Source organism: Ananas comosus, linkage group 14 (genome assembly GCF_001540865.1).
Source record: "Ananas comosus cultivar F153 linkage group 14, ASM154086v1, whole genome shotgun sequence".
Taxonomy (NCBI): Eukaryota; Viridiplantae; Streptophyta; class Magnoliopsida; order Poales; family Bromeliaceae; genus Ananas; species Ananas comosus.
Window position 1 is genome coordinate 4,394,465 of NC_033634.1, and position 25,780 is coordinate 4,420,244.

Sequence of the window (25,780 nt, forward strand, 5' to 3'; positions counted from 1 at the left end):
CGACGCCGACGCCGATCCAGACCTCGCCGACGCCATCCCTTAGCTCGAGGAGCTCTGCAAGCTTCGCGTCGCCGAGCTTCGCCGTGAGGTCGAGCGATACCATCTCTCGATTGTGTACGCCTCATCTGAATCGCTCCTCGCGTCCTATTTCATTTTTTTTTCTCCATTTATTTGTACGCGTCGTTAATATTTTTTTCATTTATTTGTATGCGCCCACCAGGAAGAAGAGGAATCCATCGCACGCAGGAAGAAGAGAACGAAGAAGAAGAAGAGAAAAAGAAAAAAAAAATCGAAATAGTGCAAAATTTTTCTAAATGGTGCAAGTTTGGCTTAAAGAGTATAAAATCTATTTCAAAAGAGTGTATTTTATATATTAAATAGTGTAATTTTTATTAAAACAGTGTAATTTTTTTTAAAATAGTATAATTATATTTTAAGAGTGCAATTTCATCATCTTTCTTTCTCTTCTATATTTTTTAATCTTTTCTGTAGAAAAAAAATAATTTTCATTTTTATCTTTTAGTATTCTTTTTTTTTCTAAAAATAATTTTTTTTGTCACCACCTCTTCCTGGCTTTCTATCGCAACCACCGCGACGTCGTCGGAGACGATCTCGCCGCCTCCGACGACGTCTTGGCGTTTCGACGCACGGTGGAGGAGAAGAGCCCGCGTTTTGACGTCGCCATGCCCTAGTTGAGAAGAAGGGTGGTGGCACAGCCTCGACAGGGTCAGAGACGAGGAGAGCGGGGTGCACGGGCGAGGGCGTGAGGGGCGGAGGCAAGGCGGGCTGTTTCCGCCTCCGCCTCCGCCTCCGCCGCCTTCTGGAGAGAGAAAAAAGAGAACGAGAGAAAAAAAAAAAGGAGAGAGAAAAAGGTATAAGGACATTTTGGTCAGTTTATTGAAAAAGTGGACCGAATCTGCAAAAACGAAAAAAGTGACCCGTTTTTTCAAAAATCCAAAATAAGTGGATTTTTTATGCAAATTGGCCTTTTTTTTTTTTTCTTTTTTTTTTTTTTGATCCCCAAAAATACAAGAGATTTTTTTGTTTTTTAAAAAATATCCCGTACCAAAAATAAAAGGGTTTCCCTTCCACGAGCTTCTCGTCTCTCTCTCTCTCTCTCTCTCTCTCTCTCTCTCTTCCTCTATTTCGCTTCGGCTTCTTCGTCCAAAACACGCTTTTTTTTCGGCTTCTCCCAAACGCAGAAGCCATGGACTGCTGCTGCTGCTTCAGAAGCTCCTCTTCCTTCACCATCCCCCCTCCCATCCCCGCCCTTTCTCTCCGCGCCTCCCAACTCCCTCCCAATCTCCGATTCCCCGTAAATTTCTTCTTTTCTTTTTTTTCTCCCGAATCTTTTCACTTTTTTTGTAATTTTTTCCAATTTTTCCGATTTTTTTCCTGTTTTTTCCCGCAGAGATTGAGGCCCTGTAGCGTAGGAAGGCGTGTTGTGGCGAGAAGGGCTTCTGGGTCGGGAGATAAAGATGCAGTAAATGAGTCTTCGATCGTATCCGTTAAGTTTTTTGTTGAGGAGGTTAGGGTTTCTTTTTCCCCCCATTTTTTTTTGTCCTTTCAAATTATCTTACTTTTTATTGCTTTTTTTTGATTCATACATGGTTGAGTGTTATGATATCTTGGTGTGTTTTTTTTTTATGCTAATAATATATGTATTGGTGTTAGGAAATTGGAGCTGAGTATGGAGAGGGTTTTGTGACATTTAGAATGGATGGTCCTCTCAAAGTTGATGTGGTAAGTATATTAATTCATTGTAATTGTAACTATGTATACTTGTAAATTGAGGTACTTTATCAAGGGAAAATAGGTTAAAAAAGGATTCTTTGTGATGTTACTTTGTAGGATTATTTGAATAATAAGTTGCAAGAGTGCTTTCTCCAGAGGATAAGGCATGCCATGAAACCTGATGAAGCTTTTGGGCTTATTTTCTCATGGGACAATGTTGTGGTAACTTACCGAAACTTCGTATTCTTTTTGCGCATGTATCCCCGTAATTTTTGCGCTTATAGATTTTATGCCCATTGATACCTTGCTCCGTATCGCGCGTTCCAAGTAAGAGGACTCTCGCTGTTGGAATCGCAATTAGTGGCGAACTGAGAATACTGAAATATGTATTTAGATTTTCTAGATCTGATTTGTTTGGGATATCTAGATGAAATTTGATTTACAAGATAGAATAGTATAAAGAATCATACACAATAAAGAGAGAGAATGAGCCGATTTTCATTAGGAGAGGAGTACCTAATCTGGCCTGACCAGCAAAGGGAGGAAAATCATTGTGGTAACTCAAAGAAAGGTTGATTTTAAATTTATATATTTATTGATCCGCGTGACATTTGGAAGTGAACCACAACCTAGATTAGTGATCATCGAACCATGTACCTGTATGCGTACAGCGTGCCGCATCATATCCTGTTCAATGTTATGCCACTTCTTGCAAGCATAACATATTGATTTATTCTCTCTTCTCCTTTTGTTGTATCAATTTAATGGATGGAAATCAGTTGCAGGACCTGTTCTAATTTTTGTATGCATAATAAGCGATCCGTGAGGTACCATGAGAACTATTAAGTACAGTTCACGAATCAATAACACTACAAACATGTAGTTTTTATGCATTATAAAGATAGCATCATCTCACTTTGCAAAAACAACTTGTAGCCACAATATAAGTGTCATTTCATTCAAACCCTATTCATCAGACTTCACTTTAGTGTGGTTTGTAGCCATGGCATTTTATTTGCTGCAGTAGTTCAATTTTTTATGGGGAAAAGTTGTTTCTTTTCATATTTTTGTTTTGTTGAGGCACAAAGCAGGTTTTCTCTCGTTGTTTCCTACTATTTTGATGTTTACTTTGTTGTTTCTGTATTCTGAGAACAACATATTCTCCTGTGATTTTAGGCTGACACTCGCTCTCTAAAGTTGGATGCTTGGAGACAGCTTGCTTTGGAAGAGGGTATTCATATTTCCTGCTTTTTGTGTAGATTTTTGTCTATGATCAATGAATCTTATAAAGCATATATACACGTCTAGTAATTGTTATCTTCTGCATAGCGGATGTATGGATTCCTATAATTGTAATTTGATCTGAACCAAGATTCATGAGAGTGGAAATATTAGTTCCACCATCAACCATGGCAACGCCGAGAAATGTCTTTGGCATCGTTTTTGGTCGGTGTGGGGAGCTAATGTTTCTACTTTCACTAAACTTGGTTCATGTCAGAATTGCAATCATGCCAAGCCAAACACCTTTATGTTCTATTTCAACTACCATGGATGAAGGTACCTGCTATCCTTGTGTATGTTGGAATTGTAGTTGTTTTTTTTTTTCCTTTGAATAGTTTTTGCTCTTTATGTCAAACTATTTATTCTTCATGCATCGAGTGTTTTATCTTTATTAATTAGTTTTTTTTTTTTTTTTTTTTTTTGTGTTTATGAGTAGGGAAGGATTTGCTTGGTGACGGCCATGTACAAAGGAATCTTCTTCAAGCATCTGCGGATCATGTCCTAAGAAAGGTAAGAATCTACAGTGTCACCAATCAAGATGACATGATTATGAAGCAGGTACTTGTCGATTTTTTGTTCGTCTCAATTAAATAGCTATGTACTTTGTCTTTTATATTAAATCGAAGTTGGTTTCTCTAACACTATCCAAGATAGTATGAAAAGGCCTCCCCAGTCCATTCCGTTGAAAAAAAATCTTCTATTTTCAGTATGATGAACATGTTTTCATGGGGAAGTAGGGCTGTGCTGATGTTCCCATCCGAAGCTAGAAATTATCTGATGCACTGCCATTTCCATATCTTGCTCTTATCTTTTCTGATGTTACAGTTTATAGTTTTTAAATCCAAGGTTTCCTATCATTCCATCCGGTCCTTTTCTTTTCATAGTTCTTTTAGTCGTGGTGCAGTGTTGGGGATGGGATCTCTTGGGGTTGCAATTAATTAACTTATTAGTTTTAGTTATTGGTTTTAAAAAGGTTCACATGTAGCTAATAAGATTCTGCATCAAATCTCTTAATATTACATTTGCGAGTGTTTTCGTCTAATTTCTGAATATATGGCCATTGATGTTCGTTTGTTGCTTAATTTTCTTTTTAGTGACATTTTCTTATTTTGATTGAAATGTAAAGTTATCTTCCAGTTCCGATTTGAGTTTTATAAATTTTTTTGATTAGGGTAGTTGGACTGTCATTTCTAGCATGTAATCTCTCCTGTTCTTTTTACCATTCCAGGTTTTGTGCTGGGTGGGGGAGGAAAGCGAGTTGGAACGACTGAAGTCTCGACTAGCAGAGTTGTACTACGAGAACTTCCTTAAAGTTAAAACCTTATCTATTCTCAGTTGTTTCTCTGATTGTAAATGCTAATTACTTGAGTTTAATCCTATTGCAACTAATTTATACCTTTTCTTTAAAAAGCTTGAAGCCCCAATGGACGGATTAAAAGATTGGCTTGATGCAGTCCATACGGCTGGCATCCCTTGTGCCGTTGTGTCGTCCATTGAAAGGAGATGCTTGGTTGAGGCTCTAAATCGGATGGGGCTCACCAAATATTTCCAGGTCATTTTTCTACTTGTACATTATTGGGGTTTTACATATATATCACTGCTGAATAATTGTCTAATCAAAATTATATATATAACCATATATTATCTGAGTTTTCATGTTTTCACCATGATTGCAGTTCCTGACTTAAATGCTCTTATTTTAAGTTGGGGAGTCACCTAATTCAAAGGGACTATGGTTTTATACAAAAGAATTTCTCAAAGAGTGACATTTTGATACAAGGTTAAATATCTAATAAGAGGAGGAAGGTTTTAAGCAGCATATCTAAAAATTTGGATGTTGTAGGGATATATGTATGTGGGGAATACATGTGTAAATGTAGATATATGAGTTGTCATATTGCATGATTGCTATAAAAAAATAGTATCATGTTGCCTTGAGTAGCTGCTTGATGATTCATTAGAGGTGATGGTAATCGAATGCATTATAATATTGAAATCTTGGGTTTTTTTTTTTCCTGTTGGATTTTTTGTTTTTATAATTATAATTTACATTCAGGCTATTGTGTCTGAAGAGGATGGGATGGACTCGATAGCTCATAGATTTCTCTCAGCTGCAATAAAGGTACATTTCTACAACTCTTATTACCTTTCACTGTTCTAATTTTTGCTGCTTGGTAATGTGATGCTTTTTTTGACTTTTAAATGTTTCTTTTTATAAACCAAAATGCAAATAACCCTCTTGGTTATATCACGATTGCTCTTTACCCCCTGTCGATAATCACAATTGAAATGAACCTTTTAAATTTATAAAATGTTAGATCTTTACCCGTTTCCCTACGTGAGAAGGTTAGAATTTTCTAATAAATCGATGGTCATCGATATGCTTTGACTATAGAGGTAAGGGTGTAATCTTCATTTTTCACTTTCATTTTAACTATACTTTCCCCCCTTTTTTGTATTATGATAGTTGGACCGAAAGCCTTCGAAATGTGTGGTGTTTGAAGATGATCCTAGAGGCATAGCGGCTGCGCACAATTGTACGATGATGGCAGTTGCTTTGATTGGTCCTCATCCTGCGTAAGTATATTGTATTTTATTTAAGAAAATTTAGAAATAAATGCTTAAACTTTATGGCAAATGAACTGATTTTTTATGTAGGGATAAACGTACAAACACCCCCTGAACTTCAGAGCTTTGGCATGTTGATCTTTTAAATTTAGCATCTAGACCCCTAATGCTTATCAAATGGTTCGATAGACTCTTTCCTCAAGCAACATTACTAATTAAACAACCATCCTCGACACATATCTTGCGCATGATTCTGTGATGCTTGTAAACACAATGATACCCATTTCTCTATTCTAATGCTTGAAAAAACTAATAAAATAAAAACTGGAAAATGGTTTCACCCTGTTCTTCAGTCTTTATTCTTTATTTTCGTTGACAAGAAGAGCAGTTGATTTTTTTTTTCATATTTTGAAATTTTACAAAATCGTCTATAAGACATGCGACGTGCATGGTTGTTTAGTTAGTAACTTTGCTTGAAAGAGGGAAGGGCCGTAGACGTGCATGGTTGTTTAGTTAGTAACTTTGCTTGGAAGAGGGATGGGCTGTAGAAACTATTCGACAAGTTGTAATTCGTCTAGTTGTCTGAACTGAAAGCTCAGAAGACTAATTACCGAATCTCTGAAGTGCAGAAAAGTGTTTGTACATTTATCTTTGTTTTTTCGATGCCGTTGTCTTCCGAAAATGATTTCTATTGAACTTTTTTTTCTTTTTTATATATAAAAAAAAATCTGTCCTTTGCAGGTATGAGTTGGTACAGGCTGACCTTGCAGTTGCTCGATTTAGCGAGCTCTCTGTGATTAATCTTAGAAGATTGTTTGCCGTCAGAGGATCGAGTTTTATGGATCTACAGAAGCAGCCTGTAGAGAACTCACCTCCTAAAAGAAGGCTGAGGATAGACACCATTTTTTAATTTTAATTTTTTTTTTTTTTTGTCTTTTACACCTTAGTTTCCTAGTGCTTTTTGTTGTTCTTTGGTTGTGTATATAATACATAAAGTGGGTGCTTATGTGGCCTCATTTGCATTTAATTTTCACCATTTGAATATGTAAATAAACTTACTGTTATAAGCTGCTTTATTCTTTCTTCTTTTTTTTTTTGTTGGTGGGAGCAACTCTTATCAGTAACTTAATTTTCCTAATTTAAAGCATAAGACTAAGGATGTTATTAAATTTGACATGCAGTTATTGGCTGTGGAAATATGATGAGATTAATCAACTTACAGATGGAGTAAAATCGAGGGAAGTAATAAGAAAAATAAGAAAAAAGAATAAGAAGTAATTTTTTTTCTCATGTTGCTCAGATTAAGGGAAGAAAAAAAAAAAAAAAATCGTTCACCCTCTCTCTCTCTCTTCTTTGGAGAGAAAAATATGGACCATCCTGGAGGGGCCTTCTTTTTTTTATTTTTTTCCATTTCTCTTCTCAAGGTTTGATCCAAATGAAAGAAAATGATCCTCTCATAACTTTGTTCTTTTTCTTTCTCTTTGAATGGAGTGTAAAAGTAGGGCAAAATCAGATAGTAACATAGAGAAATGCAATTACAGCTTCTCTTGTGACTAAAATGTTTACAGTACCTATTTTGTCACTGCTAACCAGTCATTACGCGCGGTAGGCTTCTGAAAGTATAGAGCCTTCCGTACTTTCAAATTATTTATGATGTTGGAACTTTCGAATCGACGATCAGTTCCGTACTTTCAAGTTTTTTACAATAATAATTATTTAAATTTAAATATACATATAAAATTAAGTTTAGATTAAATTATAATTTTAAATTTAAATTTATAATGTAAATTAAAAAGTTATTAAATGTTTTGAATTTAGATTTAAATTTAAATATATGTTTGGTATTTTAATCCAGATATCGTTTTACATTCGGACTTTAATAAACTTATGGAATTGTAAAAAAAACATATAGGGATATACTTCAGTGTTCTCATATGGGATCACAAAAAATATATCGAACATATTATTATGTATAGAAATAAATAGGATATTTTTATTCATCGTTGTTCTCACCGCACGTAACGAGTAATGCAATCTCCCCGCAATTCCAAACAAAGCCTTAGCGTTATGTGCGGTGAGAAAGTACGTTGGAAAAATACCCTGTTTATTTTCCGCATATCGCGATGAGTCGATTACAATATATTTTGATCCCAGCGTTTTCTCAACTCCAAGTCAATACCAAACTAACCCTAAACCCTAATAATAATAATAAGTCGGTTGCAATTCCCAATCTAAATCAAACAAATTAAGATAAGTCGGTTACAATTCCAAATCTAAATCAAACAAATTAAGATTTTCATGATATCTTTTTTCCATGCGAATCTATTTGGAATTTTACTTGGATTTCGACTGCTATTTCGAACCGAATTAACATGCCATCAAGCCTAGGGCGTATTTTTCCGATATTTGATAAGGCGTATTTTTCCGATATTTGATTTGATAAAGATTTTCTTCCATGCTTTATAAATTTCGGTATCGTGCTCTCTCTCTCTCTCAAATAGTCAAATTCTCAAATTAAACAAAGGGAATTAGGCCAGCAAGCATGGCGGCGGAGACGGAGTATTTGGAGATTACGCTTTGGATGAGCGAGGATGGGGGGAGGGTGGTGTACGCGGACGCTGACGGCGACTTCGTCGAAACGCTCTTCAGTATCCTCACGATGCCCCTCGGCAAGATCGTCAGTCTTCTCTCCCCTAACGCGGCTGGCGGTCCGCAGCAGCCTCCGGCGCTGGGTTGCATGGGCAACCTGCACGGCAGCGCCCGCCGTATCGGCAAACAAGGATGGCTGCGCACCGCGGCGTGCCAGTCCATGCTGCTGTCCCCCCGCAGCGCTTCGGAGGCGGCCTGCGAGCAGTTGAGGATCAACCCGCAGCGCGCTTGCTTTCCGAACATGCTGTACGCGTGCCCCTCGCCGCCCTGCCTCACCGGGCCCAACGCGGCCTTCAGTACGGTCCCGGGCACCCTCTGCCCCTGCGGCCGCACAATGTCCCGCGCGGTCCAGCAGCCCTTGGAGATGAAGAGCCCGGAGGACTGGTTGAGGAAGAGAGCGCAGGAGTACTGGGACGGCGGCTGCGGCGGTGGCGGTGGGGATGACGATGGCGGAGTCTTTTTGAGGGGGGGAGCAGGGTTTCGATATTTGGTGACGGACGATCTGCACGTAATGAGGAGCAGCACGGCCGGCTGCATGGAGCTGCTCCAAAGGCCGTGGCTAATTAAGATCACCGATCCCGGCCTTCTCACCAGCCGTCGAGTGAAGCTTGGAAGAGGCGAGGTATATATGATTTACACTAAATCTTCTACTCACATAATATCATAATCAGTTCCAACACGTATATCAGCAGCTTTTCACCTCAAGTCAAAGTCACAAAAGTTCATGCCAAATGCACACGTACTCGTCTCCCTTCGATACAAATTTTGTGCGCCTCGATTATAAATAAAGAAACAAACCAATAGAAGTGGAATTAGAGAGAAAAATTCTCTACACATCATTCAATTTGATTCTTACATCAGCATATATAAATACACAACTTTCAGTAGAAGGAATATAAGGAATATACAATTATAGTTGCTTATACAATAATTGATGCTAGAATCATGTAATCAGATTTCCCATAATCAATTCCTTTGATCAATCAATCTTTGATCAATCAATCCATTTGATTAGATTTCTATGAGATTCATTATTATTTCCGGCAGATTTTGATTCAGTATTTGATTTTGCTCTATCACTCCCCCTCAAGCTGGAGAGCGGAACTTTGTGAACTCCCAGCTTGAACCTGAGCACTTGAAAGTGTACACGTAGTAAAGGCTTAGTAAATATGTCAGCAATCTGATCTTGGCTTGGAACATAACGAGTCACAAGAGTACCAATGGCAACTTTTTCCCGAACAAAATGATAATCTAATTCAATGTGTTTTGTTTGAGCGTGAAAGACCGGATTAATCGACATATGAAGAGCACTCATATTGTCACAAAACAATTGAGGAGGCTGAGGAAGAGATAGCCCAATATCTCGCAATAAATAGGTAATCCATGTTAATTCAGCTGTGGTGGATGCCATAGCATGGTATTCAGCCTCTGCAGTGGACCGAGCAACAGTAGATTGTTTCTTAGAGGCCCAGGAAATACAATTGGCACCCAAAAAAATACAAAAACCAGTGGTGCTTCGTCGTGTGAGAGAACAACCTGCCCAATCAGCATCACAAAAGGCAGAAAGAGAAAGTGGGCTAGTGGAAAGAAATCGAAGACCATAATCAAGAGTTCCCTTAATATACCGTAGTATTCGCTTGACTTGTTGAAGATGCGCAACGGTAGGGGTGTGCATGAATTGACAAACACGATTCACAGCATGAGTAATATCAATTCTTGTGACAGTAAGATATTGTAAAGCACCTACAATACTTCTATATGCAGTGGCATCAACAAGATTATCATCAACAGAGGTGTTATTCTCTTTAATAGCTGAAGGAGTAGAAATAGAAGAGGCCTCCAACATCGAAGCGCGAAGAAGAATGTCTCTGGCATATTTCATTTGAGAAAGAAAAATACCTCCAGAAAAAGGAGTAACCTCGATGCCAAGAAAATAATGTAGAGTACCCAAATCCTTGATTGCAAAGTCCATACTAAGACGATCAATGATATTTTGCATAAGTGTCGCATTACTAGCTGTAAGAACAATGTCATCAACATAAAGTAAGAGTAAAATAGTTCCTTGAGAGCTGTGAAAAATAAACAAAGAGGAATCAGCTCGACTGCAGCAAAAACCTATGCATAGGAGATGAAGAGTAAATTGATCAAACCAAGCTCTCGATGCTTGTTTTAAGCCATAGATAGAACGATTAAGGCGGCAAACATAATCTGGATATTGTGAATTGACAAAACCTGGTGGCTGTGACATATAAACAGTTTCCTTGAGATGTCCATGAATAAACGCATTCTTGACATCAAGTTGTCGAAGCGGCCAAGATAATGTAGTCGCTAAAGCAAGTACCAATCGAAGTGTAGTTGGCTTAAGAACAGGGCTAAAGGTTTCACCGAAATCAACCCCAGGAACTTGGGAAAACCCTTTAGCAACTAATCGAGCCGTAAATCGCTCCACAGAACCATCGGGATTAAGTTTCGTTTTAAAAACCCATTTGGATCCTACAACATTAGTATTTGGTGGACATGGAACTAAGTCCCATGTATTATTCTGCTGTAAGGCCTTTAATTCTTCACACATAGCAGCATACCAATGAGAAATTTGAAGTGCCTTACGGACTGATTTTGGTTCTTGAATAGAACTTATAGTACCTTGAGTAGTAGCAATCATAGCTTGAGCATTGTTTCTAAAATTCGTTTGAACATGTCCGGTATGGGTTCCTGTACGGGTTCGAGTCTGCATTGGATGAGACGAGATCGATACAATATTATGTGGAGGCGGTGGCACTCCAACTGGAATTATATTTTCAGCTTAAGGACTATGAATTGTAGGTGATCTTGGGCTTGTAGTTGAATCAGATTCACCTGATTGCTCTAAGGAAGTTTCCTTAGCTTGAGTAGAATCAATTGGCTCAGCCATTAGACCTGGCAAACGGGTGGGTTGGGTAACCCGTGGGCGGATCATTGTACCCACGGATTATTTGGGCATGGGTAAAATTTACCCGCAAATTTTTGGGTAGCCAACATCTTTACCCATACCCGCCCGCGGGTGGGCGGGTGGGTATGCGGGTTACCCGCAATTTTTTTTTTCTCATATATTTTTTAAATACAAATACATATATAAGTTTTAAAAATATAGCATAATTTATTAGTTAAAATATCATAACATACAATAAAAATATTTAAAGTCTTAAAACAAAAAAAAATCGTAATATAAAAGACGCAATAAAATTTAAGATTAGAATTTTTAAGATGAATAAATAAAAATATATGTATTTTAATTAAAAAAATACATTGTTTAATTAAAAAATATATGTGCGGGTACCCGTGGGTACCCACGGGTTACTCAAAATGCCCACAGCTAAATGAGTACCCACCCGTTTTACCCGTAATTTTTTGGGTTTGAAAAGTTGGTACTAGGGGTGGCAATCCAGCTCGCTGTTCGCGAGCCAGCTCGTGTTCGAATGTACTTAACTATAAGTAAAATACTTAATTCTGATCAGTGAATGATGATTGAAATTAACCTTTTTACTCCTTATACTTGAAATTCTTTTGGATGATACTTCTATATAATTTTAAGAATTTAGGTTTTTTTGAAGGACATATTTCATATTTGTAATGATAAAATTATTATTTTACTTATTTTCTATCAAAATATAAATAATACTTAACCTTGATGAAACAGAGGAGGTAAATATAAATATCACTTGATTTTTGTAGAAATAAAAATAAAAAATTAAACTTTATAGGGATTATATTAATTTGCAATCCTATATATTTAAATTATAAATCTTTATAAATTTAACAGAGGATTACATGAAATTCTGGAGTTAACTATGCCTTAATTGCAATTTATGAGGCACTGATTTGATAAAGTTGCCATTTGATTGCAAACCAGATTTATTAAAAGTTAAAATATTAGTCTTGTTCGTCGATCATAAAGACATCAACCTGTTAAGTAGTAATAAAACTTAATTCCCAAACATAAATATTTTTTTGTTAAAACTGTTTAGAGTCATCTTCTATGGAAAGACTCAAAATTTAATTTATGACTAAGACCACTGTGTGTATATTTCTAAAAACGTACGTAGCATAGTTAAATTATGTATTTTCTTATGAAGTTTTTGAGAGAAAAAAAATAATATAATTTTTGGAGTATATATAGTCTATAAATATAGCATAGCTAATTATGCCCGTAGAAAAAATTTTCTATAAAAAAAAGCGTAATTTTAGAGGGATCACGTTAATGCGCTGTGTTTGTTTCCACTGATCGGTAGAGATTTTATCATAACCAGGGTAGATTTTTCTTAGTGACTAAACATTGAATTAAAGTATGATGAATTCTGATTTGACAATTGCATATCGAGTATATATAGGTTTGGGAGTTGCTGGAACGGTCGCTGGTCTCCACGACGCCTTTGTCGGACGTCTTCGCGGAGAAGAAATCGTTGGGTCCGAGTCCGAAGGTGTTTCATTATCAGCATATCAGGTCTCTTCTGAAAATTAGGGCGGCGAAATCGGAAACGAGAATAACCATAAATCTTATTCACGACAAGGCCAAAAAAAAGGTAGTTTACGCGGAAGCAGGCGAAGATTTCGTGGACCTCATATTCAGCTTCCTGGTGCTGCCACTCGGGTCCGTGAAACAAATCGCCACGGGAATAGAATTTGGGTGCGTCGACAACTTGTACCGTAGTGTGTGCCTGCTGCACGATCACCTTGTGCCCAACCGCAGGTTTGCTTTGACGGTGCCGGAGCTGATGCCGCATCACCGCGCCGATAAGGACATGTTGCTTGTCGAGGAAATGCCCCACGAGCTCCGGAGGGACCTTTTATGTGGGGCTTGCAGCAAGGGGGAGCGGCATGAGTCTGCAGATCCACCGGCGAGAGGGGGCGTCCGCTTATGCGCAGGTTCGGACAAGTGCGGAGAGACGTCTTTGATATCGCTGATCAATCCGAAGACGCCGGTCTCGTCCGGACAGGACGTGAGAAGGCGCGGCGGAGGGTACGTGAAGGGACCTAGTAAGTTTCTGGTGACGGACGACATGCGCGTGGCACCGTACTCGAGCACCTCCGCTTTGGAACTAGTGGCTCATATCCACGATCTGGATCTGGGGGTGACGGAGGTCTCTGTAGGCCCAGCTGAGGTAAAATCATCTTCACCCTTACCCTTAAACAATCATCGCCTTTAGGATGCGTTTGGTTCGCACTATCTTTTAAATATTCCTAGTAATCCAATGGGAATAAAAAAATATGACGGTGTTTGGCTAAACGCACTAAGTAATCTAGTTGGTAATATTAGATTCATTTGGAAATAAGATTCACCCCAAAGTACTAATCTCATTCCCTTGAGGGGGGATGGGTATCCTCATATTAATGGATTAGGATAATCATAATATGTCTAATCTCTTTCTTTCTTCCTATCCGCCGGCTAATTGATATTATTTTTCTTTACACTCTAACCTTATATCTCTCTCTAAACTTATTTTTCTCTCTAAAATTCAACTTTTTTTTCTCTCTCTAAACTAAGCTTTCTCTCTCTCTCTCTTTTTTTAAAATTTCAACTCTGTCACTCCCTCTAATTTCGACTATATTTTTCTTTCTATTTTTTTAATTATGCTCTCTCTCTCTAACTTATACTCTCTCTCCCTTTTTTCTAAAAAAATGTTGAAATTTTTGGTAACATTATTTAAAATTAAATTAATTAATTAATTAATTAATTGTATATTTTTGTAATATTAAATAACATGGCTAATTAATATTACCGTGCGAACCAAACACAGGAATTCCACATTCTTAGTAATAGGATGAATAGGAATAAGATTCTCGAATATCTTTTATTCCTAGTAATCTTTCATAATGCGAACCAAACGCACCCTTAGTCTAAAATCTAAATCTCATCACTCGGCTTAGCTCTTAACTAACGATTCAACAGATATTTATGAGACATAAATTTGCATTTAGAGAGAGAGAGAGAGAGAGTCCAGCTAGGATACTATCGATCGCAACAATTCAAAAAGATCAAATCAAAAGTTTTGTCCCATTAATATTTCAAAATCAAAATAATATACACCTCATAGTTTCAGGAACAAAAGTGTAATTTAATGCTGCACTTATACTACCCATGTTGAAGCTATTATTGGTAAACAAGACGTCTTGGAAAGCAATGATATATGCAGTTGTTTTTGCAAATATAACATTCCGAGGAGAAAATTATAATTCATAAATTTTGTGCGGGGTATGGGTAAAACCAATGATCTTTGGCGTGTTGAAGTCAATTATTCAACATTTTCAAGGGTTTACTTATATTATTATAAAGATGATATAATTAAAACTGTGCAATTAGACATGCAGTAATTATTACAATTCGAATAATAAGTTTTTGATACGCGTGCATCACTCTGTAAATGGTCGTCACTTGTGCATCTCAAATTGTTCCCGTTTGAGTTTTCAGTAGCATCGATGAACTTGATTAACTTCATTTTGGTTATCTGCAAATGTGAAGCCTATGGTTCTGAATTTTGCAATACTAATTTGCACTGCAGGCCCTGTATGTTCTGAAGGCTTCTGTGATATCCACCACAGCTTTAAGTGTTGCCTTTCTGTAGCAAGTCCAAGAGAAAGAACAGAACACCAGCAATGCTAAGTGCACGCTACTAGACATCTTTATTTGTTACCCATTTTTTCCGCAATCCTTTAGGGGCTTTCGTCGAAAAAAGTTTTTGTCATGCGACGCGCATGGTTGTTTAGTTAGTAACTTTGCTTGAAAGAGGGAAGGGCCGTAGACGTGCATGGTTGTTTAGTTAGTAACTTTGCTTGGAAGAGGGATGGGCCGTAGAAACTATTCGATAAGTTGTAATTCGTCTAGTTGTCCGAACTGAAAGCTCAGAAAACTAATTACCAAATCTCTGAAGTGCAGAAAAGTGTTTGTACATTTATCTTTGTTTTTTCGATGCCGTTTTCTTCCGAAAATGATTTCTATTGAACTTTTTTTTCTTTTTTATATATAAAAAAAATATGTCCTTTGCAGGTATGAGTTGGTACAGGCTGACCTTGCAGTTGCTCGATTTAGCGAGCTCTCTGTGATTAATCTTAGAAGATTGTTTGCCGTCAGAGGATCGAGTTTTATGGATCTACAGAAGCAGCCTGTAGAGAACTCACCTCCTAAAAGAAGGCTGAGGATAGACACCATTTTTTATTTTTTTATTTTTTTTTTTTTTTGTCTTTTACACCTTAGTTTCCTAGCGCTTTTTGTTGTTCTTTGGTTGTGTATATAATACATAAAGTGGGTGCTTATGTGGCCTCATTAGCATTTAATTTTCACCATTTGAAATATGTATATAAACTTACTGTTATAAGCAGCTTTATTCTTTTTTTAAAAAAAATTTATTTGGGAGCAACTCTTTTCAGTAACTTAATTTTCCTAATTTAAAGCATGAGACTAAGGATGTATTTAAATTTGACATGCAGTTATTGGCTGATGAAATATGATGAGATTAATCAACTTAAAGATGGAGTAAAATTGAGGGAAGTAATTAGTAAGATAAGAAAAAAGAATAAGAAGCAATTTTTTTCTCATCTTGCTCAGATTAAGGGAAGAAAAAAAAAAAAAAAAATCGTCCGCGCTCTCTCTCTGGGTTTTTTGGTGAGAGAAATATGGACTATCCTGGAAGGTCCTCTCTGTTTTTTTTTTTTTTCCTTCTTTTTTTCCATTTCTCATTCTCAAGGTTTGATCCAAATGAAAGAAAATGATCCTCTCATAACTTTGTTCTTTTTCTCTCTATTTGAATGGAGTGTAAAGTAGGGCAAAATCAGATAGTGACATATAAAAATGCATTTACAGCTTCTTTCGTGACTACAATGTTTATCATACATTGACTGTCCCTAAAGCAAGTGTCACATTTTCAGCTAAGTTTATTTTAAAATGAAATGAACGAAACGGATAGCGTGCTACCTATCTCTTTCTCTCAAAAAAAAAAAAAGATTTATCAGACACCAACGGATGCATCCATTGAGTACCTATTACCACTCATCACGTGCCGCATGGAAATAAGTATTTTTCCTATTTGTTTCCATGGGGTAGCATTCAAGATACAGATGGAGCATATGTATATATACACAAAGTGAGGCGGGTATATATGCTTCTAAAAGTACAGAGTCCTCTGTGCTTTCAAGTCGTTTATGATGTTAGGACTTTCAAATCGACGATCAGCTCCGTTAGACTTGATCTAGAGTATTTGAAATATTTAGAAAATAAATTTCACAATTTTTCGATATCATTTGCTTTGTTACCGAAGTGGCTCAAAATTAATAATTTTACTGATCGTAGTAAACCGTTTGCAAGTTTAATAGTGCAGAAATATCTAAATCACGTAAAATTTTGATAAAAAATTTTATACTATATAAAATAAGATCAATATCTTTGATCTAAAATTTTATTGTCATATCATCATATTTTTTAACATTTTTATTTTCAGCCGTTGATTTTGAGCCATGTCGATCACTAGGCAAATGATATCAAAATATCACGAAATTTATTTTCTACATACTTCAAATACTTTAAATTAAGTCTAATAGAACCAATCGTCAATTCGAAAACTCTAACATTGAAAACGATTTGGAACTATAAAAGCCTTCGTACTTTCAAAAACATACCGGCCTCACACTCTCTCTCTCTCTCTCTATATATATATATATAGAGAGAGAGAGAGAGAGAGAGTGAGTGAGAGAGTCCGGCTACAATGCTATTAATAGCCCCGAACTCTTGATGCTACCAAGTTTTTTATTGTTAGATCTACCTTTTGACCATTTCCACCCGTTAGATCATACTATTCAACCAACCATCCACTCAATCCTAGGGCACCACTATCATCTTAACTGCATATTTGAAATGCATGAGTGAGAATCAAATTAACCGCGACATTTGAAATGCATAATTTTTTTTTTTAAAAAAAAAATGTACTTACATGTTTGTAAATGAAGTTGATGATCTTCAATTAATGGAGGATGTGAACGATTGTAGACATAGCATTTTCTTTTTTCATAATCATCACATCACATTAAAAGCGTACACTGTTGCATAATAGTTATCAGAACTTCGTCAAGATTAGGAAAAACTTACAGTTAATTCAAATTACTTGAATAGGATTAGAAGGATATAGTTTATCTATAAGTTTTACGGCACGACCTACATTAATTGGTGGTGGATATAAATACGTATTTAAGTCATTAAATTGAGATTCCTCCATGAGACAGAGTGTGTAATCAGATATTTCTAACTTACAAAATTTTAATTATTTGTCTTTTTTCTTTTCTTCAACATCTCCTATCCATATTATTTTATTTTTAGTATTTTAAATCTTAAGTTATATAATTGGTATCAACACGAATACATATTCAAACAATTAAGAGAAAACTTCAAAAAATTCCCATGTGGTTTCATATTTTTTAATTTTAGTATCATGTGGTTTAAAGTGTATCAAGTTGCTACCCTATGGTTTCTCACTTTATCACTTTAGTATCCTGTGATTTAAAGTGTATCAAGTTAAGACTATGTGATTTTATTTTTGTATCAAGTTAGTACCTGTAATTTTATTTTTTTATCAAGTTTTTACCCCGTGGTTTTTAAACCACAGGGTACTAAAGTGATAAAGCGCGAAACTACAGAGTACTAAGGTGATAAAGTGCAAAATCACAGGGTACTAATTAACTTGATACACATTAAACCACGGGGTATAAAGTGACAAAATGAGAAATCATAGGGTACTAACTTGATATATTTTAAACCACAGGGTACTAAAGTGAAAAAAAGTGAAACCACGTAGGGGTATTTGAAATTTTCCCAACAATTAATATAGTCGGAGCAAATCTTACTACTTTCAACACACACTAACAAATTACAATATATGTAAGAGCTCTATCCTACCTATCTATCTTATTTTAAATAAAACTAGTGTAGTTACCCGCGCAATGCAACGGGTAGATATTATCGAAATAATTTTTTTATTATTATTGATTATCGATAATAGTCTGAAATTATACATATACAAAAAAAAATACAATGAGGAGATGAAGAAAGAAACAAAGAGAGGCATAGAAAAGAGGAATGACAAAAGATGCATGTGAGAGTTATACATTTATATATCTATATTATATATAATATAGGACCCGCGCCACGCTTCGTAGCAGCTTAGTAAAAAGTTGATTAAATACTAACTTTTTATTCAAGATCCAAAAACATTCTGAAAATATATATAAAAAGAAAAAAATATATAAGCGTTGCCATAATTTTGTTAAAAATTTATTTAAATAGTATATGATCAATCTGTTAAAACTTACCTAAGTATGATTTATTACTCTTGTAGAGTGTTGAGCAGTTTTGTTGAATCTTCTATAACTTTTGCATCAAAATAAATTATGCCAAAAACTTACCTAAGTATGATTCATTACTCTTGTGGAGTGTTTTTGTTGAATCTTCTATAACTTTTGCATTGCATCAAAATAAATTATGGTAAAACACTCTCTAACTTCGGAGAAAACTTTATAGCCATAATAAGTGAAAAATTTAAGAAATAAAGACTTTTAGTATTTAAACAAATATTGAAAAGTTGAAGGGGGCCATGGCCACCTTGGACCTCTATATAATTTCGTCCCTGTATATTTTTGTGCTTATACAGTAATACAATCGAGTACGGACAACTATTATAATCATTATTTTGATTAACAAAATATTAAAAAGAGCAAATTATGACTAAAGAGCAGGATAATTTGATCAACTAACAAACTTTTATAAATTCAACAGCTTTTGAATATAACCATCTAAGCATTTCCTGAAAATTACATAACCAAACCATTAAAAATTATGACTAAAGAGCAGGATAATTTGATCAACTAAAATTTTTTTATAAATTAAACAGCTTTTGAACAGAACCATCTAAGCATTTTCTGAAAATTACATAACCAAACTATTAACAAAATTGATCAGTACATCAAATATATAATATGCAAATTCACCAATTATGTATATGATGAAGTGATACCAAAAAATCCATTCATCGAAATTGGCTAGCAAAATTTGGTAAAAACCATCTGCCACCGTAGCCGCCACCGAGTCCAAGATCGTCCGCCGCCACTACTTCCTCAGCGCTTTCACGTCGTCCACCTTTTCCATCGCTGCCAATCGATCCGCTGCTTCGCTTCCGCACCCTTGTGCACCACACCCACCAAAGCTCCTTCACCGGTGGCCGCGAGGACCGGCGCGACGACACCTCTGGCTATGGCGATGACGGCCCGTTCAACGGCAGTGGAAGGGGAAGGTGCGTGCATCAGCTCGGGGCCTAAATACACAAAATGATACAAAGAAAACAAAATCCAAATCATACCTAATATGAATATTGAAGCCAAAAAGATCTAGAAAATGAAACAAAGTATACTTAACATAGCCAACAATCCAGAGAAGGAATAAAAATAGGAGTATACAAAGATCAAAATCTAATATTTTTGAAACAACATAATATAAAACGAGTATATGAATATTTAGATACAAAAAATTAGAATTAATCAAACAAAAAATTAAACAGAACCAAAAAGAAGAAGAAGTTGAAATCACATTATTGAAGAAAAAATAATTATCGGCCATCTTTTCCACTCCCACTAACAAAAATGGCATTAAAGAAGCTTTTTTCTCTCATTTTTTTGCACTCCTTCCTCTTATCTCTCTCTCAAAACGTTTTCAAAATAGGATTTTTAAGAAACAGGGGGAATGGAGACCAAAAGGATAAAAACCCACAACCCCATTTAATCCCCCTCATGAGCTTCCCCCATTACTACTACTCCATTTTTCTCACTTCTTTTTCCATTCCAAATCTATTCATTTAGTGAGTAGGAAGACGAAACGTCACAGCAAGTATGTTAGTGATAGAAATTCAAAGTGAATAATTGAAAGAAGCTAAAAAATTAATTAATAATTTTATAATTGTAGGGGGTTAAATTACATGGGGTAGATGAGGGGGCAAAAAGAGTATAATTGAAAGAAGAAAAAAAAAATTAGAAAAATCCTAAACTAAGGAGGAAGCGCCACGTCATCTTAAACATTGCGGATTAATATAGTTGTATAGATAGATTTTTTGCACTCCTTCCTCTTATCTCTCTCTCCAAACGTTTTCAAAATAGGATTTTTAAGAAATAGGGGAGTGGATCAAAACCCACAACCCCATTTAATCCCCCTCATGAGCTTTCCACCATCACTACTACTTCATTTTTCTCACTTCTTTTTCCATTCCAAATCTATTCATTTATTGAGTAGGGAGACGAAACGTCATAGCAGGTATGTTAGTGATAGAAATTCAAAGTGTATAATTGAAAGAAGCTAAAAAATTAATTAATAATTTAATAATTGTAGGGGGTTAAATTACATAGGGTAGATGAGGGGGCAAAAAGAGTATAATTGAAAGAAGAAAAAAAAAATTAGAAAAATCCTAAACTAAGGAGGAAGCGCCACGTCATCTTAAACATTGCGGATTAATATAGTTGTATAGATATCTAATTAATCATAGTATCTATTAATGGAATTAAAAGGTAAAAAATGCAAGACCAAAATAAAGTTCTTATAAGCAGTGTTTGGTTACGGGATAGGGATAGGGATAGGGATACGTCCTTATCTCCTTCTTTATACCCAAACGTTAATTTTTTATCCCAAAATAATAGTTCTCGATTATCCCCACCAACACCTTTTTTTTCTATATAAAACTACCTAATATTTTTTTATCTCCAGAAACAACCCAATTTTCATCCAAACGCTATTTTTCTTATCCCCATACTTGTACCTATTCTTATAATAACTAGTTCTTGCTTATACCCGAATCAAACAATACCATAAAGTATAATGCACCATTGATTTAAGCACATAGCTATATACATATCCAACTCTCTCTTTTCCCTTCACCCATGCTCCTCAACATCTTTTTCAATATATTCATCTTGGCTCTTCTCAATTATAGCAATAGCAAAAGCAATATTACTATTGGAGATATCTGGAAATGGAGCCATAATGAGGCTTACAGTGGCCATGACCTCTCTGAACTTTTAAAAATTATATATATATATATATATATATATATATATATATAGAACTAGACTACTATACTATCGGTAGCACGGAGTGCTCCGTGCTACCAAGTTGTTTTCGATGATGCGGCTTCCAAATCGACGATCGGCTCTCTTAGACTTGAGTCTACATATGAAAGTATTTGGAAACTAAATTTTAAATTTTTTCGACATCATTTGACTAGTGATCAAAAGATCTCAAAATGTGACGATTTTAATGGCCGATGTGGTTGTTTGTGAGTTTAACGGTGTAAACAATCCAAATGGATAAAAATTTATAGAAAATTCTTTTCACTATTTTAGAGTAAGATCAGTATATCTGATCTTGAATTTAATCCTTTATCATCTATTTTTCATGAGAATTTTTATTTTCAGCCGTTCAATTTAGACACTTGTTGATAGGTAAATGATAATCAAAAATTATGAAATTTAGTTTCTAAAATATTTTCAATAGTGTAGATCAAGTCTAACGGAGACCCATCGTCAATTTGGAAGCCGCATCGTCGAAAAACACTTGGTAGCACAGACGCGTCTCCGTGCTACGATAGCATAGTAGCCGGACTCTATAGAACTAGGCTACTATACTATCGGTAGCACAGAGCGCTCCGTGCTACCGATAGTATAATAGCCTAGTTCTATATATATATATATATATATATATATATATATATAATTTTTAAAAGTTCAGAGAGGTCATGGCCACTGTAAGCCTCATTATGGCTCCGTTTCCAGATATCTCCAATAGTAATATTGCTTTTGCTATTGCTATAATTGAGAAGAGCCAAGATGAATATATTGAAAAAGATGTTGATGATTTTTTGAACTGTTTTAGCTACAATCAAGAAGCTAATAGAGCCTACATGAATATGTTGAAAAAGCTCTGTTAGTGCTTCTTCGAACAGTTTTTAAAAGAAAAATTAACACTGGTGCACTCTTAGGACTAAATAGGTAATACTGGACAGGACTAAATAGTTAGATGTTAAACTGCCACCTAGAAAGCCAAGAACTTTGAGTCCTTATATTTGAAATGCAATAGTGAGAATCAAACCGCGACATTTGAACAGCAATCTAAGTAACAACCACTGAACTAGCCAAAGAATTATTGATACCCTGCCGTGTTAGTACTAGGAGTATAATTTTTTTTTAAAAAAATATGTACTTACATGTTTGTAAATGAAGTTGATGATCTTCAATTAATGGAGGATGCGGTTTACGGGGTTGAGGTGGAGTCTCCAATTGTAGAATGTAGACCTCTCAGTTACACGCATGTAAACGATTGTAAACATAGCATTTTCTGTTTTCATAATCATCACGTCGCATTAAAAGCGCACGCTGTTGCAGAATGGTAATCAGAACTTCGTCAAGATTAGGAAAAACTCACAGTTAATTTAAATTAATTGAATAGGATTAGGAGGATACAGTTTATCTATAAGTTTCACCGTACGACCTACATTCATTTGGTGGTGTGTATAAATACGTGTCTAAGTCATTAAATTGAGATTTCTCCATGAGGCAGAGTGTGTAATCAGATATTTCTAACTTATAAAATATTAACTATTTGTCTTTTCTCTTCTCTTCCTCATCTCCTCTCCATATTATTTTATTTTTAGTATTTAAATCTTAAGTTGTATAATCGGTATCAACACGAATGCACATTCAAACAATTAATATCAGAGCAAATCATACTTTCAACACATACTAACAAATTAGAATATATGTAAGGCCAGACTCTATCCTACCTGTCTGTCTTATTTTAAATAAAATATCTAATTAATCATAGTATCTAATAATGGAATTAAAAGGTAAAAAATGCAAGATCAAAATAAAGTTCTTTTTAAAGTATAATGCACCATTGATTTAAGCATGTAGCTATACATATATATATCCAACTCTCTCTTTTCCCTTCACCTATGCACCTCAATTTTTGCTCTAGAGTGCAAGTGCACAAAGTTTTGCTTTTTTGGAACATCAATTTCAATCTACCTGTCACTAGCTAGCCAGGTGGCCAAAATAGCCAATGAGTGATCAGCCTTACATGTACTAGTGCACTAAATAATTGGCAGGACACAGAAGATGTATCTTTCAAATTAATTTTGATGTCTCCTTCTCCTTTTTCAATCATTTTCTAGGCAAGTTTACTACCATAGAACTTTGGGTAAACTATAAATTGCCTCCACCTTCAGATTTGAAAAATTTTATTTTACCCCCACTATGGTTAGCTTATTTTCTCTTTACTTTTCGTGATTTAAAAGTTTCACTTTGCCTCTCTATAGTATAGCGCATTTTTCACTTTGCCATTCTGTGATTTTTTTTTTACAAAAATTGTACTTTGTCACCCTATTTCATATTGAGTGAAAATGAGCTAAAAACCATGTGTGGGAGCTAAATCTTGTGATTTGAAAAGTTTTATTTTGCTCTACTATGGTTTAGCTTATTTTTACTATGCTTCTTGTGGTTTAAAATTTTCACTTTGCCTCTTTAATTATAGTGTAGCATATTTTTCACTTCGCCACTCTATAATTTTTTTTAATTCTTTTTTACTTTGCCGCCTTATTTCACATAGAGTGGAAATGTGCTAAAAGACATGCATGGGAGCTAAACCTTCCGATTTGAAAAGTTTTATTTTGCTCCACCATAATTTAGTTTATTTTCACTTTGCTTTTCATGGTTTAAAAGTTTACTTTGCCTCTCTATAGTTTAGTGCATTTTTCATTTTGTTACTTCGTCATTTTTCTTAAACTTTTTTTTATTTTGCCACCGTATTTTACATAGAGTGAAAATGAGCTAAAAAACATGCATAGAAGCTAAACTTTCCGATTTGAAAAGTTCTATTTTGCCCCATTATGGTTTAGCTTACTTTCACTTTGCTCTTCGTAGTTTAAAATTTTCACTTTGCCTTTTTATAGTTTAGCATATTTTTTACTTCGCCACTCCTTAATTTTTTTTTAAATCTTTTTATTTTGCCATCCTATTTCACATAGAGTGAAAATGAGCTACAAAAAATGCACGGGAGCAATTTGAAGTTTGCCATAGAACTTTTTATCATTGCATGCTCTCCATGGCCTACTTTTTTGTTACTAAACTTAAATCACCTTAACATTTTAATAATTTTGTATCATTGTAGGAGAAAATTGAAAAAACAAAAATCTATCTATGTGATTAATTGCATATCATGTCCTCTCTTTTTTTATGGTTAAGCAAAAGTGTTTCTTAACTCAAATCTTTTATGAAAGAAGGATTAAAGAAAAAGTACCAATTACTTGTGAAATAAGTAGCATCTTCCTCAAAACTTTTTGAGACAAAAGATGTATAGTTAATTAGCTGATTGTGCAGTGCAATAGAAGCATTGGGACCACACAACCTTTTCTTCTACTACCCTCATCTTTAGCTTGTTGTTCCAATTATTATAATTATTAATTATTTAACACACTTAATGATTAAAAGGCCCAGCATGAATTAAGCATCATCAAATAGCGGAATCCCTTCACAACTACCCCTCACTATTTCTATATATTAATCTTAATTTTCCTTCGACAAATTGATTCCATTTATATTAGTAACTCATATAAGAGGATATATATATATCTTTGAGTAGGTGAAATTTGAGCCTTTTGATCAATGTTGATGGCAATGATCATCTGATCCCAACCTTCTCAGAGATGCATTTAATTTATATAATTGTTACCCTATGATAATCACATGATTCAAATTAAGTAATTACATATATACGATTGTTTAAGTGTTCCTCTAGCTTAATCCAATTGAAAGATTTACTATATCAATCAAATATTACCTGAATCATCTCTTGTTCTGACACATCATGGTTGCTAATTAACACATCAGTAGCTTAAAAAAATAATATTCTGAAAAATCAACACGCCTATGTCAGCATATAGTGGGTTTCAAATTTGCGACGTAATGTGAGACGGATGAATACTATTAGTAAGTGGTGATTGTACAGATGAATACTATTATTAAGTAGTGATTGTATAGATTGTACAAGTTAACTTTATATACAAAATGTACAAGTTCCCTAATAAAAGTTTAAACTTCCAAAGAACAAAGTATTTTCATATCTTTTATTAAACACTCTTCCTCATATTTGGCTCGCGATCTTTTTAATAGGCCCAAGATATGTATAAACTTAAATTAAACAGAAGGAAAAGTAATATTATTGAGAACCTGGTGATTCAAACTTTGAATTTTTTACTTAAATACCATTTGAAAATAATCAATTAACTCTTAATTTACAAACTTAAACTTCTAGAATATAATGTTTAATATATTATATTCAACATTTGCCAATATGATAGAAATTAAGAGTCAATTCGGTCATACCATTGTTGGCGCTAGCCATTAACCTCTAAAACTCGAGCTGTTAGAAAGATACAATTAATTTACTTAACGTATACAGATAAAGTGCTCGCAGATCTCGATTGTGATTTGGCCTGAT

General features: G+C 35.0%; 2 protein-coding genes across 3 annotated transcripts; both read left to right on the plus strand.

The window, feature by feature from the left end:
• LOC109720801 lies at positions 1,106-6,659 on the plus strand. Of its 2 annotated transcripts, none has more exons than XM_020248119.1 (11): positions 1,106-1,315; positions 1,412-1,528; positions 1,675-1,743; positions 1,852-1,956; positions 2,911-2,965; positions 3,452-3,525; positions 4,244-4,327; positions 4,427-4,567; positions 5,072-5,137; positions 5,483-5,592; positions 6,325-6,659. In XM_020248119.1, exons 1-11 carry the CDS (start codon positions 1,208-1,210, stop codon positions 6,491-6,493), a joined length of 1,098 nt encoding a protein of 365 aa, XP_020103708.1. In that variant the 5' UTR covers positions 1,106-1,207; the 3' UTR covers positions 6,494-6,659. The 2 variants fall into 2 exon arrangements, with proteins under 2 accessions (XP_020103708.1, XP_020103709.1); XM_020248120.1 differs by having other exon boundaries at positions 5,483-5,596; positions 6,325-6,464.
• LOC109720833 lies at positions 8,075-15,596 on the plus strand. Its single transcript, XM_020248171.1, has 3 exons — positions 8,075-8,854; positions 12,600-13,370; positions 14,769-15,596. Exons 1-3 carry the CDS (start codon positions 8,126-8,128, stop codon positions 14,829-14,831), a joined length of 1,563 nt encoding a protein of 520 aa, XP_020103760.1. The 5' UTR covers positions 8,075-8,125; the 3' UTR covers positions 14,832-15,596.

Excerpts from the sequence above, each read along its gene's own strand:
- LOC109720801 (XM_020248119.1), top strand. The coding sequence starts at position 1,208 with ATGGACTGCTGCTGCTGCTTCAGAAGCTCCTCTTCCTTCACCATCCCC. Across the intron at positions 1,744-1,851 it reads GTCCTCTCAAAGTTGATGTG|GATTATTTGAATAATAAGTT; the intron begins GTAAGTATATTA and ends GTTACTTTGTAG. Across the intron at positions 4,568-5,071 it reads GGCTCACCAAATATTTCCAG|GCTATTGTGTCTGAAGAGGA; the intron begins GTCATTTTTCTA and ends ATTTACATTCAG.
- LOC109720833 (XM_020248171.1), top strand. The coding sequence starts at position 8,126 with ATGGCGGCGGAGACGGAGTATTTGGAGATTACGCTTTGGATGAGCGAG. Across the intron at positions 8,855-12,599 it reads TGAAGCTTGGAAGAGGCGAG|GTTTGGGAGTTGCTGGAACG; the intron begins GTATATATGATT and ends GAGTATATATAG. Across the intron at positions 13,371-14,768 it reads TCTCTGTAGGCCCAGCTGAG|GCCCTGTATGTTCTGAAGGC; the intron begins GTAAAATCATCT and ends TTTGCACTGCAG.